Source organism: Mugil cephalus, chromosome 13, assembly GCF_022458985.1.
Source record: "Mugil cephalus isolate CIBA_MC_2020 chromosome 13, CIBA_Mcephalus_1.1, whole genome shotgun sequence".
In the NCBI taxonomy this organism is placed as follows: domain Eukaryota; kingdom Metazoa; phylum Chordata; class Actinopteri; order Mugiliformes; family Mugilidae; genus Mugil; species Mugil cephalus.
In genome coordinates this window covers 5189686-5207745 of record NC_061782.1, presented here as the reverse complement: position 1 = coordinate 5207745, position 18060 = coordinate 5189686, and the positions used below count along the sequence as shown (strand labels likewise).

The window sequence follows — 18060 nt, the reverse complement described above, 5'->3', positions numbered from 1 at the left end:
ACATCCACAAACTTAATGCCAGCCCTCCAGAACGTAACTTAATAAGTAACGTATGGTATGACTTCATCAATAAATAACGTTACAGCATAAATTAATATTACTTGACATTAAGTGTGAACCACAACATCAGGTTTCTGAATTCCAGTTGTTTCTTCTAATGCAGTGATCCATGTACTTCTCTTTTCTTTGGCAGATTTCTGTAAAAATATATCTCTCGCTGCTTTTTCAAATCTGTTGGTTCAGTCACTCACACAACAGCTCTGAACCTTTTTTTTTTTTTAATTAATTTTACAATTTAGTCGCTATTAGAGCCTGTGGTTCAAACTAATGATGCTAATCTCCATGATCAACTGTCACTTTTTGCCACTCAGTGGCCGTTACCATGGAGACATCACTGGCTGTGACGTCACGTTCATACCCTCTGTTAATGATGTACTGAAAACAATTCAGGAAAGGTTCTGCATTGTGTATTTTGTGTTTTTTTGCCAAGAAAGTCTGGCCTGTCCTCTTGAGTGTGTTCATGGGTCAAACTATCTCCCGTAACAGGAAGCAGGGTTATCTTAAAACACTGGAAGTCAAAAGAAAAATAATAAATTTTAAGGAATGGAGAGATGAACTAACCAAGATAGCCTCTTAAGAAAAACGTATTTATAGGATCAACAACAACATAGACTCTTTTTTTGAAGATATGGGCCCCTTATCTGGAAATGATAGGAACATACTGCTCATTCTCATTCGTTCCATTTATGAGATGCAGCTTTGCTCTATATTCACTGGTGTTGAGTTGGCCCTAAAATAATATATTATAATAATTTTCAATAATAAGTATCACATATTCAATATTTGTTCCAGTTTTTGTGTTGTCTGAAAAACTGAAAAACAGTATGAGTTTGGCCATTATTTTGAGAATAAGCTGAAATGTGTCATCACACTGAATGACTTTAAACTTAAATGTAACTTTTTTATTTTGCATTTGATTGATTTTGATGCTGTTTTTACATGTGTGTAGTTTCGGGACCTCTTCTATTCCAACTTCCACATTTAAACATGTTTTTAAAGATTGTAATCTGGGTAAAAACCTTTCAGAGACACATTATAGTGACAGCAGTGAGTCCAACACACAAAGGTGAACCTGTGGGCTCCTGATGAGTCACAACAGTGACAAAGTCACAGGAGTGAGGGACATCTGACCAGGAAATATTCATCCACTTGACCAAAATGTGAAGTTTTTGGCCTAAATGCAAATTTTTTTTGGAGACATTTACTGACATTATTTGTGATGAATTCTGTGTTTTATCCAGGTCACGCTCACCTCACAGACTTCAACATAGCGACGATAATAAAGGATGGAGAGAGAGCCACGGCCTTAGCTGGAACCAAGCCCTACATGGGTAACTTTGCTTCACAGTTGTGTCCAGTTCTTTTGCCACGAAGAAGAGTCTTAGAAGAGTTGTTGTTTTCTGGGCTGTGTAGTCTGATAGACGGGAATGTAAATTTAGTTAGAGACTGGTATATTTGAACAAACCCTTAAGTATTAATAACCTCTGTTATATATGACAGGTCAGCCAGAATTAATTGTAATCATCTTGACAAGTTAATAGTACAGGAAGGTACTGTTTCTAGAAGGTGCCAGACTCTGATTTCTGACTTTTTTCTTACACTCTCGAGTGCTTCGAATGTGAAAATGGCAGATCTCGAGTCTATTTGTGTGAAAGTCGGTGGCAGAGCTCATTCTTGTGATTCTTTGTGAGAATGAGCAGCGAGGGAGCGCACAGCGCAGCTTCTTCCTTCATACCTGAGTGGCTTGTCTGCCTCTGCTTTCAGCCCCAGAGATCTTCCAGTCTTTTGTAAGTGGAGGGACAGGCTACGCCTTTGAAGTAGACTGGTGGTCACTAGGGGTGACAGCCTTCGAGGTGCTGCGCGGATGGGTAAGGCATGTTTGGAATTTTAGTATTTAGACTGCAAAAAATAAATGGACACCACTTTATCTTACTCAGTTTGCTATTTCTCTTTCTTTTTTGCAACCATGGCTCGATGCCAGAGGCCCTATGACATTCACGCCAGTAACTCAGTGGAATCCCTGATTCAGCTCTTCAGTACTGTCAGTGTCCAGTACAGCCCAGCCTGGCCGAAGGATCTGGTTTCCCTTTTGAGGAAGGTGAGTGTGCCTTTTTATTTGTAAGGCAATTTGTGACGTGCAAGTTGAACATTAATTTTAACAATATAAATACAACTACACTGCAAATTACACAGAAGCAAAACATTCATGCATTCAATCAAATCATCTTGTGTTAAAAAAAACAAAAACAATCTGCCAGTGGATTAAGCTTTTTTTGCTTGACAAATATAAGATGTATTTCTTTGATATTTCTCTGAAACCCACATTTCTTTCACACTAAGAAATAAATTAACCAATATGAAATGAAATTCACTGTCATAATTATCTTAATAAAAACAGTGGCGTGGGGTTTGGCAGGTTATCAAAGGTGGTATATTTCTCGGCTTTTAAAGAAATGCCATGCATCGTCAGATGCGAGGTGCCACCTCCCTTGCACAATATCGCCTTCATACACTTGTTGCAGGTTGCAGAGTCTGCAGAGTCTAGGCTTTATAAAGGTTCACTTCCATCCATCTAGTGATTGATGGCCGACGCATGTTATTGCCAAATAAAGTTAGAGGCAAAAAAGAGCTAAAGGGGCAGTAATTAAACATTCAGTGGCCAAAGTCTGCATTGCTTCTCGGTCTGGTTACTACTGTTTGTGTACCGACACTGGTGTCATTATGGTACAGAGTATTGGTTCACATCCCTACTGCTGAGAGATAAAATGATCGAAGGAAATGCTTAGACTTAATGACCCATGTTTAAAGATTTTTAGATTATGTCTCTCGTACAGCATGTGTCTTCTCTATTATTTATTTTTCTCAGTTTCAGTATATTTTTTGTCAGGGTTTCATAAAATAATTAAAACTTTCCACTATTTGCTTACATCTTATAAAAAAAGAAAAGAAAATACCGGTAATCACAATGTGCACAAATCTTTTCTAGTTACAAGTGGGATCAGCTAAACCTTCAGCAGACTGTAGATATTATACACAGATTCACTGAACTAAAGAGGTAACACTGCAGGCAATCGGACACATCTTCTGTCACTAATTACCGTAATGTCATGTGTAGGAGGGACATGAAAATTTCACGTTTTACTGGATCCAAAATTAGTACGTGGCCCCAAGTGCAGGATGAGTCATCAGTGTTTTAAATCCAAAATACCACGAAGAATACCTGCATAATGACTATTGTTTCTCATTGTTTGGTGACATTCAAACAGTATTTTTATTCCATGAACCAAAAACTGGATCGAGTTATAAATCCAAGGCGAATCTGTGCTCCAACAGATTGCATCACGTCGGAGAAAAAAAAAAAACATAAATAAAAAGCTTAAGGAGCAAAGATGCCAAGCGGCATATATTTTCACGTTCCGTTTAAATCGAAGCGAACTTGGCTGAGTGGACGCAGATGGTCTTCCCTAGAAAGAGGAGCGGGGGGATATTGAGGTGACAGCGGGGGTGCATATTGAGGAAGAGGCTGGAGGAGGATGCAGGTACTGTGGAGGGACTTGAGCTTGGATGGAGGGAGGATGAGCCGAGACCCTCAGGGCAAAGAAGCGAGAGAGAGAAAAAAATACGACAGATGGGAATCTGAAGGATGGAAGCACAGAAAAAAAGAGCAAGTGGGTGGGACCAGAGACAATGTGTGTGTGTTAATATTCATCATGACAACTAATTTAACCTAATATTCAGGCTGAATACAAGGGAAAATAGGCCAGTTGGTTGAGATAATTCCCTTTGCGTCCTCCACACTTTTCCTTGAATCAGGCTTTTTTTTTTTTTAAATCTTTTTTGGAATGATAGTCTGCTTTGTGTCAACAAAAGCTGGGTACAGAAAGCAAATTATCACCTTCCCCCTTTCAGGCAGCGTTTCTTTTCGGATTTTGAGATTTTTGAGTGTGAAAAGCTGCGGCTTCGTTTGAGGAGGACGTTTTTTTTTGGCAGAGCTGAGGTGTGAGCATGAGCGCGCGCATGTGCACCGTGTCCGAGTGATTGAGCGTTCTGGACGGAGCGATGGTCTCTTCCGCTCCGCTGCTGATCGATTACCGCGTCTGCACTCCAACGAGACGGAGCTAACCGGGCCCTGCAGGAGGAACCTGAATCAGCCGGTGACCAGAGGGAGAGGGGAGGGGAAAAAACAAAAAAAAACAAACACAACAACAAACTAAGCACAAGAAATGCGGTTAACGTGACAACAAAACGCCCCGTTCCATTATCGTTTATAGCCTTTAGCCTCAGGTGAACAGTGAAGAAGATGCCATTCCATTATAAACACAGCAGTATCAACACCAGCTTTTTGTTTTCCTCCCTGAATAAATACCCTTATATACAGCAAGTTACTTCAAAAATGTAATGTTTTACTTGTTGTTTCTGTAAGTTCAAAGTAACTAGTTACATTATAATATTATTGTCTTTGAATTGTAAGGCATTACAGTATAGGTTTTCAACACGGGGTCCACGACCCCTAGGGGGTCCGCAGAGGTACTGCAGCAGGGTCAAAAAATCTTTGGTTGATTAGACATTTTTTGTATATTTTTTTTTTTAATTTTTCCACCACAAAACAGATTAACAAGAATCCAACATACATTACTTTACTTTTGCATTACTTTTAAGTTACATTTCACCATATTGCATTCAGTGTAGCTCACTTCCACATCCAGTAGAAGATGATGTAAAATGGCATAATGACTAAGCTAGGCTAACGCTAACACCAGTACAATATAATGGCCACAGTTCTGGCTCACGGCTCAATACACATTGTGATAGAGTTACTGTAAATGTAGGTGTATTCATATTGAAATCAATATTACTAGAAGCTACTACTGTACGTTGTAACCGAACACCTAAAGAAAGCTGCACCACAAAGCTGCTACATGTTTCCTTAAATTACTTCAGAGATCTTTTGGTTTCTCACACAAAGTGAACTTAACTATAACGTTCTTCGTATGCTTTTCCCTGACGAACTGAAAATAATGAACATATGTCCATCTGCTGAATGTAGAGTCTGACTCAGTCGCCGCAGTCATCTTCTCCCCAGTCAGCTGTTCTCTAACAGGAAGTTGACATTTACTTTTTTTTTCTCCTCTGTTAATCTCGGAATTTGTATAAAAACCCACAATTGAATTAGTTTAATTAATTTCGGGCTTAAAATCCATTGTAACGCACGTCACTGACATTTGTACCGAGTAAAATATTACATATATTTTTTTGTAATGCCTTACGTCACCGCGCTACAGCAAAAAGTAATGCATTACAGTTATGCATTATTGTATTAACACTGCTTATGTACGGTGTGTGGTTTTGGTGCAGTAATTTAGATTCATACCTGATGAAGGTTACTATCAGTAAGGACTTCAAGTTATTGTTTTTTTGCTACCTTTTAGCCATGATTTGGTCTCTGTCTCCTCTCCTCATTGAGCCTGTTGACAGCAATGGAAAATTATGGAAAAATAAGCCTTTTCCTGGATTGTTATAGTTGGGAAAATGGCTGCATTTCATTTAGCTGAGCTCCTTTTAGGATCCTAAATGAGTTAACTTCAATGTTCGTGCTTTAGCCTCGTTAAGCTAAATAAACACGATCTATTGTCTGTTTGTTGTTTGAGTCCAAGAGCAGCATTAAGTTGCTTAAGTCAGAATTATTTACCAGGAAGTGGATACATTTCATCTTCAATATCAAATAGAAAAGTGTCAGGTTGGCTCAGTTTCAGGGAATCCAGGAACAATTACAAAATATTCCTTGTCACATTCACAATTGTGCGTACGTGTGTGTTGTGTACTTCCAGTTGCTGACAGTGAACCCAGAGCATCGTTTCTCCAGCCTGTCTGACATGCAGACATCCCCCTACCTCGCTGATGTCAACTGGGACGCCGTGTACGAGAAGAAGATGGAGGCCGGATTCGTTCCTAATGTTAGTGTAAATCGTTGAGATGTCAGACATTAATGCGTGACAACTAAATTATGCAAAGGGCATGAAAGGTCTTTATGGCATCTCACTATATGATGTGTACACGTGCACTTAACAGAAACATTCCTGCGTGTGCTGGTGGCTGATTTATTACGCTACGGACTTAGCTCTTGCCTGCCTTCCTAATTAACTCGTACGCGTTTCGCATCTTCCTTCTGCAGAAAGGTCGCCTCCACTGCGACCCCACCTTCGAACTGGAGGAAATGATCCTGGAGTCGCGTCCCCTTCACAAGAAGAAAAAGAGGCTGGCCAAGAACAGGTCTCGAGACAACAGCAAGGATTCACAATCTGTGAGTGACTCCTTAGTCTCCTTAAACCAGAGAGCTGCTCAGGAGGGATGTGCGATACCGCTGTTTATCCTTTCGATCTGATACCGAGTAAATGCCAAGGCTAATATCCTGATATCGATACTTTTAGATGACTGTATTTATACAAAAAGGATTTTATACCTCTGCTACCAAATAAATCAGAGCTATTAAAGACAATATGTGCAAATCAACAAGTGAACAACAACTGAATACGAGCAAATCACATTTTAAAAAAAATCTTTCTCAAGCAAAAATGAAAATAAGAACAGTCACTCTGACTTCTATTTAAGAACTTTACAACACATTTCCATGAGCTCCCTCTTTCCCACCTCTTTTTACTTTGGTATTGAATTTTTAATGTGAAGATTGATTCTAAAAAAACACACGTCTCGATCGGGAGTATCGATATTTCTGGATCGATGCGCACATCACAAACTAATCTTGAAACCTTTGAGAAAGTTACACATGATCTGTGTGGGTTATAAGTACATTTACGTTAAAGTTGTTTTAAATTACTATGTTGTTGTTGTTTTTTTTACTTAAACTGGCAGTGTGACAGATTTCAAACTCCTGCAGTTACTTGCGATAACACCGTATTTTGGGGGCAGCAAAGTAAACATTTGTTGTTATTAATCATTGGCCACACAATTGAGTTGGTGACCTCAGTTAGAAGTCGTCCGTGTTCATCCTCTAAAGCTGGATTTATGCTTCTGCATCGGACGTAGCTCTGCAGCCCTACGCTGCACCCCCAGCTGCAGCTTCACAGAAATGTTCCTCTACGTCGACGCAGACTGCGACAGCTGTGATTGGTCTGGAGTTTGTTTCTTCAACCCAGTCTTCCTGTGACCGCACAAACAGAAAATGAACTTTCCTTCTGCCTCCTACACACTGTCTGCTCATATCACTCTCTATGCTAGCATTGATTTCAGCAAAAGTAACTGTTGTTCAACATTTATTAACTGCAGCTCCGTGTCAAGCTGCTCAGTTCCAGTCATCATCATTTGAAGTACAAAGAGAGTCAAAGCACCGCGGCGTAGGCTGTGACATGGGCTTTGCGTGGATCTGACCCACAAGCCTGAATCTAGCACAACAGCTCGCCGAGGCTGCTCCTTCCCGTTCCATTATTCCCGTCAATATTTCAAACTGATCTCCTGTCAGAAAAACCCAGAGATGACAATGTTTGCCTGCTAGCTCACTGTCAAACCTGCTGCCTTTTTTGTGGACTTCATAATAAAAGTCTGCTCATATTTTGCCACTTAAATGTGAAGCTGCAGCAGAACGTGATGTTCAGTTTGCATTATCGTCCGATGGTAGTTTAGCTTTCTTCATTTATATCCAGACGTCTGTTTGTAGAGACTACGTTAGCAATAGCATTACTGGGCCACAGATCATGAGATATATAGATAAATATATACATGAGATAGATAGAGGTTTGTTATGTTTTGTTAATTTCTGCAAGGGCCTAAGACGTATAAAAACTAAGCATCAACTTTGAGCAGGACATTTAATCCCAGCGTCCTCAAACGGGTACTTATTAGCTTGTTGCTACTGATAGAATTTGCATGTCATATCAAACTAGACAAGTTAATAAGCATAAACGGACAAGTTTCAACCAATAAAATGAAAATAAAATAAAGATTTTTAACTTTTACACCATCTAGTGTATTGACCCTTTGCTACCACTAGATGGCAGATAAAGGCGTCCACTAATGAGGACAACGGGTCTAAATGAAACAGAATAAGCTGCTACAAACCTAAAACATAATGTCCTCATATGAGGATACAGTAATCGAATTACTTTTTAAAGGTAACTGTGGCAACACTGGTTGCCAGATAAGTAGCGATATGATGATATGTGGTATATAAAAAGTATAATAACCTGAATAATAAATCCATTAAAGACCGTATATGAGTATATGTAAGAAAACAGGATTATACAAATAAGGTATAAGACATTGGACATTTTTAAGATTCGTAATTTAGATACATACATTTAAACATGAAAGTCTTTAAGTAAAGGGGTCTGAATAAAGAGATAAAGAATGAAGAAATAAAGAAAAGAGAAACACAGAAGAACTATTTCAAAGCACCGTCCCTCAGATTAGATAATTAATCTGTCTAAGCTTTCATATGAGCTCAACATTAAAGCATTATGTCGTGTTAAGGAGTGGGATTTAGGGGCTTTGAGGATGAAGGTGGAATTCCAGATGTCATTGCACCTGTTTAAAGGACATTAGTCCCTTTGATGATGAAAGAGCTGATTTAAGTTTTTTTTGCATTTAAATGGGTGATTTGCCGTCATATAATGCTACAATTTTCAGTTTCCTTCTTAATATTTGTCTTTGTAGATTTGGGCACAACAGATATTCTTTTCAGTGTTCTGGTGCTAAAAGCAAATGATAAAGAAGAGGACACCAGCACACACATGTGTGTACAAATGATTCTTATTACCTGCTGCATTACTCATAGGTTCTGTGTACAAGAAGAGCCCGGGCATGCCAGATAACAATGCAGCTCAGGTTTATCCCGGTATCCACTCTGTCAGTTCCTGTCAAAACTGCATATTTTTAGATAGGAGGTGAGCCAATTCCCAGCATCCATTTTTTTTTTCCCTCCTCTCAGCTATCGTGAATAACCTCAGCAGACAAAACAAACAGCTCTGTGCTACAGTGGAGAGGATAAAGAGAGATTTACTGTACATGCATGCTCGCTGCTGGCATCATACAAAATACCCTGCTTATTTTTATTGAAGTGTGATATTCTGTGATCACACATACTGTGTTTAAGGATCTACCTGGACACAGGGTTGTGTTGTTATTATGTTAGTGTGCTTCACTGAATTCTGTTAGAATAAAGATGTTTGTTAAAGTAATGCAGGCTATGGTCCATCTGTCTTTTACAAGCCGAAATCTAAAAACGAAAATGCAGTTCCTCAAATTGCCACTTGAGGCTTCTTCCTAAAGTGAGTCAATCGACATAGACATGCTAGCCTGTTTATAGCATGGCACAAAAAATGATGTCTAATTTCATCGTTAGTACGCAACTGTATGTGAGTTAATGTTTATATAAATTACCCATTTCCTTTTTTTTACGGCATATTATTATGCATCGTTCAGGACTCAGACAGTGACGGCCAGATCTTAATTTGCAGTCGGTGCCAAACACCCATTAAAGTGCTGACCATAGTGTGACTACTATATATATATTTATCCTTCGATCCGTGCACTCGCTGATCAACCAATAGACGGAAAGTTCAATAAGTGTGGACAGCCCCCTCATCTGCATTACATTTCATTGTGCATGAATGAATAAATAAATAAATAAATAAATAGCATTTATGGCATATATTTAGGTATTTATTTTTTAAATTTATTCATTTATTTTTAATTGTGGCAGAGTTGGACCTCTGTCATTTTTAGGTTTGGGTTAGTAATTAGTTCTCTGCAGTGAATGTTCCCATTCAACAGATGTTCTCGTCAATAAGTTAGTGAGTAAACTTTATTTATATAGCAACTTTCACATGTAATAAACCACAAAGTGTCTCACAGTATAATAATAGCAAAACAGAATATTGCACAAAAGAATAAAATTAAACAAAAACAAATAACATTCAATGCAGTTAAGACAAGAACTTATGAAATCAGATGTTGTTTAAATAAAAGAGTCTTTAAGTGCTTTTTAAAAACATCAACTGAATATAGGCATCAGAGTGAGAGAGCTAAGGCATTTCAGAAAATAAAAGGCTCCATCACCTCTGGTCTGAAAATGTGTGGTTGGGACAGGAAGTAGCCACTGATCAGATGATCTCAGGGGGGAAGATATAGGTGGAGTCAAGAACTTCTCCTCAAGCACAGCTGTGAAAACCATCAAACTCTCTAATGGAACCTGTTTCTAATGAGGAGAAAAAGACCCAGAAACCACAAATCAACAGCACCTCAGATTAGAGCAAATAAATGTTTCACGGAGTTCAAGTGGCAGAAACATCTTAGCTATTGCGACTTTGTGGAAACAGGACTTGAAAAAAACGACATTAGACCAGTGGGAACCTGTACTTTAGTTTGGAGAGACTTTTGCTTTGTCTCAAAGTGAGCAGGTGTGATGATGTGTCGGTACTTTGCTGTTGATTGTATTGGAGATTTATTCAAAATTCAAGCCACAAACTAACCAGCGTTCTGCAGAGATTTGTCATCTGATCTGGTTTACGCTTATCGGGACAATGACGTCATTAAGCGCCTCCGTAGCAATATGGATAAGAGCCATTTGTCTTAAATAAAGCAAGACCAACGTCCCAACTTTCGCCTGGTCTGATGCTGCGCGTGATACAACCTACGAGGTTTCTTTGTGTCCTTTGCTGTTGCGTTATGATTGATTGAGACGGTGAAATCCTCTCTGTATTTATGAGCAGCCTGTTTCCCATCAGACAGTCACCCTGACATCACCGTTATTAACGTCAGCACGCGCCGCCGCCGTCACGTGTCGCCGTGGCGCTGATCAGCGCGTGCAACAGAGTGTGCACCTCTGACAATAGCAGGTTTACGGCTCGCTTTGTGTGCGCTCGCCCGTGTGTGCGTGCGTGCGTGACTGCTCGCGTGTGCTCATGCTGCGTTATTACCGAGATTATTAAATTATGAGGCCTTCAGTGCTGTTGTCATGGCCCCAAGTGCTTTCGGAAATATGAGCTTCTATTTTTGTCTTGGGCCAAACATCCAATTTGAGGAGGGCTCACAAACAATTCATGACTCGTTTAAAAAGGGCAGCGAATGGAAGGGAAATAAAAAAAAAAGAAAGAAAGAAAGAAAAGGGAATGAGGAAAAAGACGTTTTCACCCCAGAGGTCGCGCGGCTGACTGATTCGAGGTGATGTAAAGGTTGATGGTGATGATGATGGTGATGATGATGATGATGATAACGAGGTTGATGTGGCTGTGGATGATGAGCTGGATGTTTCGTCTGCTGTGCTCCCCCCACAGGAGAACGACTACCTACAGGAGTGCCTTGAAGTGGTGCAGCAGGAGTTCATGATCTTCAACCGTGAGAAGTAAGAGAACACGGAGAGCGGGCGGAGCGTCCGTAACGCGACAGGAGAGCAGAGGTTTCCGTCGGGTTAGAAAAGCAAAGGACGTTATGACAACGCTTCACATTCACTTTAAATAAATATGTCGTCCACATTCTTATTTTAGGTTTGTTTTCACTGATTGTAAAGCCACACGCTGCCACTAGAATTCACGATTAAATATTTGGTGTAACATTGAACACAGATATCTACACCAATCAGCCACAACATTATGACCACCCGCCAAGTGACTATTATTGACCATCCTGTGACGATTCAGTGTTCTGCTGTTTGGACCTGGCATTAGTGTACATGTACCTTAGACATGTAGCACCCACCTAGACCAGAGCAGACACCCCTCATAGTAATGACACTCCTTGATGGCAGCAGGGTGCAGCCTGACGCAGACACACAAACGAAAACACTTCACTAGATCCCAAACTGATCAAGTATCTGTGGGATGATCCACAGAGAACCCACAGGACCCAAAGGCCCCCCACTAACAGCATCCTGCTGCCAGACACCACAAGGTAGCCTCATAAAGCCCATGTCCATTCTCTGAAGGAGTCATGACTGTTTTCACTGGTTCACTCACTCCCTAACCCGTACGCCCCACTAACTACGCCCCCACTAATGGCGGCGTTGCTATAGATGCAGTGCATGATGGGATATCCACCACCTGTTGAAGGACCATTGGATGGTCACTACTTTTCGTAACGCTCTATGCAAAATTTTGAGTGCCCTATGATAGAATTTAATCACTAAGGTTTCAAAACCACTACAAAAGGGCCCTTTATAGGGGTTATTTCAGCCAGTGTTAGGTCATAATGTTATGCCTGATCCAATCCCTTTGTTTTTCCTAGAGGTCAATTTGATCCTTGTCCGTAATAAGAATCTTTAGTGTAGTATATTATGGGTGAAAGCCAAATGATTTATATTCACCCATCCAGTGTGAGCACATTACGTTACATTACTCAGACCTGATTTTTTTTCTTCCATGAACACGAAGCTCTGACGGGTTTATGTAACATTTACTCATTAGTTATTCTCTATTAGCCAGTATTTGCTCTTTCTTGCTCTTTGAGTTTTGTTCTCGCTCGGTGTTTCTTGTCTAGTTTTGCGTCGTGCGTTTCTCCCTCTTTGATTGTTGGATCGGTTTCTCCTCGTCTGCTCCGCCCTCATTACTTTCACCTGTGTCTCGTTAACCCCTCCACCTGTGTGTGTGTATGTAAAGCCCTGCCTTTCCCTTTGTTCTCCGTCTAGATGTCTGTGATGTTACCCCTGTTTGTATTACCATTCAGATCCTCATATTCTCTGCTTGGCTTTTGGTCCTCACCTGTTTCTCTTTTCATATGCTCCGTCTTTCTTGCAGCACCTTTTGTTCACTAGATTTTAAAGTTTCATTTAATTTTACTTTGAGTTCCTATTCCCGTCTTCTCCTACGAGGCCGTGACACTGTGGCACGAACATCAGCAGTTTTTCCAGCATGTGCAGTGTTGAAAAATGTGCCGCTATTGTAACAGTTCGCCAAATTGCAACAAAGCTTTATGTCACGAAAAGCAAATGTCACCTTAAAAAGTCGACACTTATAATGAAGAAGTAAAAACCGTCACCGCCACCTGCGCTTAAATCATGGATGAACGTGGAGCTGGAGCATCGCAGCCGCGATAAATCACTGAGGGAGCACAGTTCGGAGATAAGAACAAGTTAAAAACTTGTATCCGCTGCGGTGCGTGAGGAGGCACGGAAAATGCTAATCCATGCCCGCGATGATTAAACGCGTGCAGCGTAACGTGCTAAAGGAGCAGGAAGACATTCATCTAACAGGAGCCTCCTCTTTACTGATATGATTGGTTGTGTAAATCAAAGGTGGAAAGGTTCACTGTGTTATAAGAAAACTGAATGTCTGATATTCTGTATACAGTGAAATACACTCTATCTAGTGTCTATTATAAATAACAGCTCCATAAATCATACAGTGTGTTTCCTTCAACGTAAAGGAAGGGACGTTATTTCAGAGCTGCTCTAAATTATTGCCTCATTCATTATTGACCAGGTCCTGCCACTGCAGAGAAATCCTTTCTCCGTGGCAAACGTCTTATTACATCCTTTCGCTCTAATTAATGACAATCTACTTCCATTTATAAGGGAGGAGGACGTACCGCGTAGAATTATGCACCGTGGCGAGGAGTACTACTGCGTGTAGTACACTCAAGGACTCTCATTATGTCTGGCTTCTACTAGAGGAGCCGTCTGCGTGCGGGTTAAAATTAAACTTCGCTTTTTTTCCGAGGGCCACGTTCATGTGAAAGTAATGAATCGATACGAAAGCAAGGATGTTTTGGCTTTTATTGCGTCTGTAGCAGGGCTGAAGGTTGGATTTACAAAGTGGTTTCAGTAAGGAATGGTAATATAAAGAGCATAGTTGTACAAAAATACTTGAGCAAAATGGGAATATATTGAAAAAAGTTGTGCAAAGTGATAATATAATTATAGTTGTACAAAATACTTGTGCAAAATAGTGATAAATTGAGTAAAGTTGTGCATAATAATAAGTATAGTTGTACAAAATTGTAATATGGATAGATAGATAGATAAGGATTAGGTGACTAATGACTATAATGGTGCAGTGTTTTGATGTAATGAGCATATGAGTAATGTGGGTGTGTAATCACGTCCGGTTTCCTCCGCTCGTCCCAGGTTGAAAAGGCGCCAGGAGGAGGGCCAGTCAGAGGCCGGGGGCGACGACGCCAGCGGAGACGGGGACGGGGAGGCGGAGGCCGGAGCCACGGACGACGACGCCGCGCCCGAGCCGGAACCTGAACCTGAACCGGAAGCGGAAGCGGACCCGGAAGCGGAGCCCGACCCCGAGCCGGAGCCCGAGTCGTCCTCCAAACTGAGCATGTGCGGCTCGGTGTGCTCCTCCCCCGGCAGCAGCTAGGGCCGCGCCGCCCCCCGCCCCCCCCCCACCCACAGTGACGGTCTCTCTGGCCACTGCAGTTGTTTGTGCCATGCCAATAGATACGTTCTCACCTCTCTCCTCTGTTGTAGCCACGAGCAGAGGAAAATGCACAACGAGGCGACTTGACGCACAGCAGGACCCAAAATGGCCCCTCACCATGTCCTTCTGTTTGTTTTCTGTATTTTTTTTTTTTTTTTTCTGTAGCATCCTTCTGGTAAGGCATGAATGAAGCAGATTCCCAGAGAGTCCCCGCCTACTTTACCCATTCGCCCTAGAGTAAGCTCTAACTTCTATGCAATGTTACAGTATAGCATGACAAATAATGTATCACTTACTAAGAGGTGTCTTTAATGAGCAGAAAGCTCCATGAGCATGATGACATCCCGAGCAATAGCAGTCCACAGTTTTTAGGAGGTGTGTGAAGGAGGGAGGGAGGAAGAAAGGGGGAGGGGGTTAATGGTTTTGGTGTGCCTCCCTGTTCCAAATCTGACGGGGACGACTGAATAATTCAGCATACGAAGGCACTCCGTTTATTCTGTTGCCCGTGTCTTCAATTCACTCATCCCCTCAGCGTCTCTTACGTAACCGTGCGCTCTATTTGGAGCTAATGTTTTTTCATTTCCTCCCAGAGCGCCCTTCCTCCTTTTTAAATTAAGTAAGCGTTCAAGTAAGCGGTGTGACTGGCGTCATGTTGTGAACCTGTTTAAAGTTGTGCCTGTCGACGATAACCCAGTATCCGTTTTATCACGTCGTAGCCGTGGATAGGTCCGAGCGTCAGTCTGAGTTTCCCTCTTTAAAGCCAACCGCTCCTTTTTTTCCGAGTCTTCTGGGGCGGCAGGTGCTGTGATGTGTCGGGCGAATCCTAATGAAAAGAAAGCTTTCTGCTTGTCACTGTTTCCCACAGTTGTTGCAAAGATGTTAGCCCCCGCGCCAGTGCCCTAACTCAAAGACTCTGGGGAGTAAATACCAATCAAGTAAACGATCTCATCCTTTAAGAATCCGTTAGAAAGCTCCACATCCTCCACTAGACTTCCTGATCTCTCGATAAGTGCTTGACTATTATTAAACGCCATCTCCCTGCAGAGCTTGGTTCGGGGCTGTGCTTAAATGTGTAGCTGTGTCCTGTTGGTTCTTCAAAATCGTATAGATGAGCTAGACTGTGATAGTGATAGTGGTACATTTTAAGGTGGCACCATTCATCTCAGTCTGAACACCTGGGAATATGTAGCAAAAAGACCACCTTAAAAACAAAAACAAAACAAAAAAAAAAAAAAAAAAAACCCTAAGGCCTAACGAAAATGACAACCATGTAAATAGCATACAGTGTAGGTAATTAAACTCACCACAGTTTTATGTGGGACCGCGAGCTCGACATGTAAACTTAAGGAAGAGCCGGGTGAAGCTGCGCCCTGCTTCGTTCTGCTCTTTTTTCCAAGTGTGCAGGCACAACTTGTAGGCAAAAAATATGCCAAAGCTTTTCTACCATTTGCATAACCATTTCTAAGGAACTTTGAGTGTGTGAATGTATGTCTCTTTTTTCCCTGTAGTTCCTTCTGCAAGTGAAAATGCTATCATTTATACAATCATAATGTGATTATGTGTAGAGTATCTATTTCAGGTAGGGAGGGGACCTTAAAGTAATAGGAAGACATCTTGGGAAGTACGGCTATTTGTGAGAATTAAGCGAGAAGACTGATGCCACTCTCGTGTTTTTGACCTTTTAAGTTGTTATGAAAGTGCCAAAAAAAGTTACACGCACGTCCGTATTGAAATGCCCAACTCAAAAGCCGAATGTTTTGGTTTCTAATGCTAATTTAACAAACATTTAAGGATTGTAGCTTTCTACCGAAGCTCTAATCATCGTGCTTTTCATTAGTTGGGAGTTAGCCAAGATGGCGATGGCCAGTTCATCCATCTTTATACGCGACCAGTGGGGAAAACGGTCAGCCCGACTCTCTCTCAGTAATTCAAATCAACTTACCAGCTCCCTAAATCCTAATTAACATGCTGCGTCGAGCGTGTCTGATCCTCACTAAACCAGTTATTGCCGTTAGCTCATTTCCCGGGAGGTTTTTTACAGGCAAACAACCAGATGCTCCACCAAGTCCTGAATGGATGTGAAAAAAAAAAAAGTCATCAACACGTAGTTGCACCAGGCGATTTACGGTTAAACTCCAAACTGACTGAAATTTTTTTATAAAAAACAGGTTTATAAAACTGAATCCAACATGTAGGAGATGCTCAAGGTTCTGCCGTCGCGTGAAAAGACGGATGTTAATCAAACCATCGGTAATTAACCTCCTGAGACCCTGCGTCCTCATGTGGAGGCGTTTAAGTGTTAGGTGCGTCTCAGCTTCTTATTCTGCTTAATGTAGACCTTTTGTCCTCGTAAGTGGACTCTTTATCGTGCCATGTAGTGGTAGTGAAGGGTCAATACACCAGTCAGTGCAGTAACATGATAGCGGACATTTCATCGGATTCGTTCTGCAGACAAGGTTCAAAGTCTAATCAGATTTAGTTCTTAATAAACGTATTTGTTTATGCTTATAATCTTTTCTAGTTTGATGTAACGTGCACATTTAAGAAATGTTGTCAATAGTAACAATAATTAGCAAGTACTCATTTGAGGACGTTGGGACTTTATTGTTTGAAGTTCTGTTTTTGCTTGTTTTTCTTCCAGTTCAAAGATGATACTTTAGTTTTTATAGGTCCCAATAAACCCAAGTGTTCTCGCTAGCTGGTCCACCTGCTGTTTTATTACAATACTGTCAGCACTATATGTGAGTTACTTGGCGATTTCTGGTCTACACTGATCCGCCACAACATTGTGACCACTGACAGCAGAAGTAAATAACATTAACAATTTTGTGACAATTCAATGTTCTACTGGGAAACTTTTGGACCTGGTGTTTGTGTGGATGTTACCTAGATATGTAGCACCCACCTAGACAATGACACTCCTTGACACAAGCACACACACAAAAACAATTTAGGAACAACTCGTACAACATGAAGAACGGGACAAGGTGTTGACCTGGCCTCCAAATTCACTAGAGCCCAAACTCATCAAGTATCTATAGAGGCCCCTCCCCTCAACCGATAAGACCCAAGGCCCATCCTAACAATATTTACTGTCCTATTAGTTTAGTTTTATGGTGTGTACGTTAACAAGTACAGGTCATCCACAGTCAACCATCCCATAGACAGTTACCAGTGTCGCTACTGATAGTCGATACCTGTTGATGAACCATATTTACTGCTCCAGAATAAGTGTGTATGTTAAAGGCCTGGCCTGTGAAACTCAGACAGGATGATGGCATCAGTCTTTTCCCAAGCAAATAAGTGTATTTCCCAAAACGTGGACCTATTTCTTTAAACACTATATCATAATTAGACTAAGAAGCTTCGTTTAAAGGGTTATTTAAAAAGTGGCATCTTCCAAGTCTGCCAAAAGAGAAACAATTCATTTACTAGTCTTGAGCCCTGCGCTGCTTCTTTGCATGAACCTTTACAGTATACGCCTGTTTTTTGCCAAAGCCTGGAGCTTGAGCCTTAACCGGCTGATTTTTCGTGCATGCACAAGCTTTTGGTGATCGCATACCTCGATACTCACCTGATTATTGACACGGTCCGAAAAATCAAGAGTATAACTGGCCTGCGCGACTGT

General features: G+C 41.1%; 1 protein-coding gene across 1 annotated transcript in view; it reads left to right on the top strand.

Annotated features, from left to right (window-relative positions):
* The window catches only part of LOC125019295 (serine/threonine-protein kinase 32C-like), a 91516-nt gene extending 74185 nt beyond the window's left edge, over window positions 1–17331 (top strand). The window contains exons 6-12 of the mRNA XM_047603985.1: window positions 1302–1391; window positions 1825–1928; window positions 2042–2158; window positions 5889–6014; window positions 6233–6361; window positions 11349–11416; window positions 14132–17331. Of these exons, the coding sequence (XP_047459941.1) occupies window positions 1302–1391; window positions 1825–1928; window positions 2042–2158; window positions 5889–6014; window positions 6233–6361; window positions 11349–11416; window positions 14132–14372 (875 nt within the window). The 3' untranslated portion in view covers window positions 14373–17331. The remainder of the gene's footprint in view (window positions 1–1301; window positions 1392–1824; window positions 1929–2041; window positions 2159–5888; window positions 6015–6232; window positions 6362–11348; window positions 11417–14131) is intronic.
* The last annotated feature ends 729 nt before the right edge of the window (window positions 17332–18060 follow it).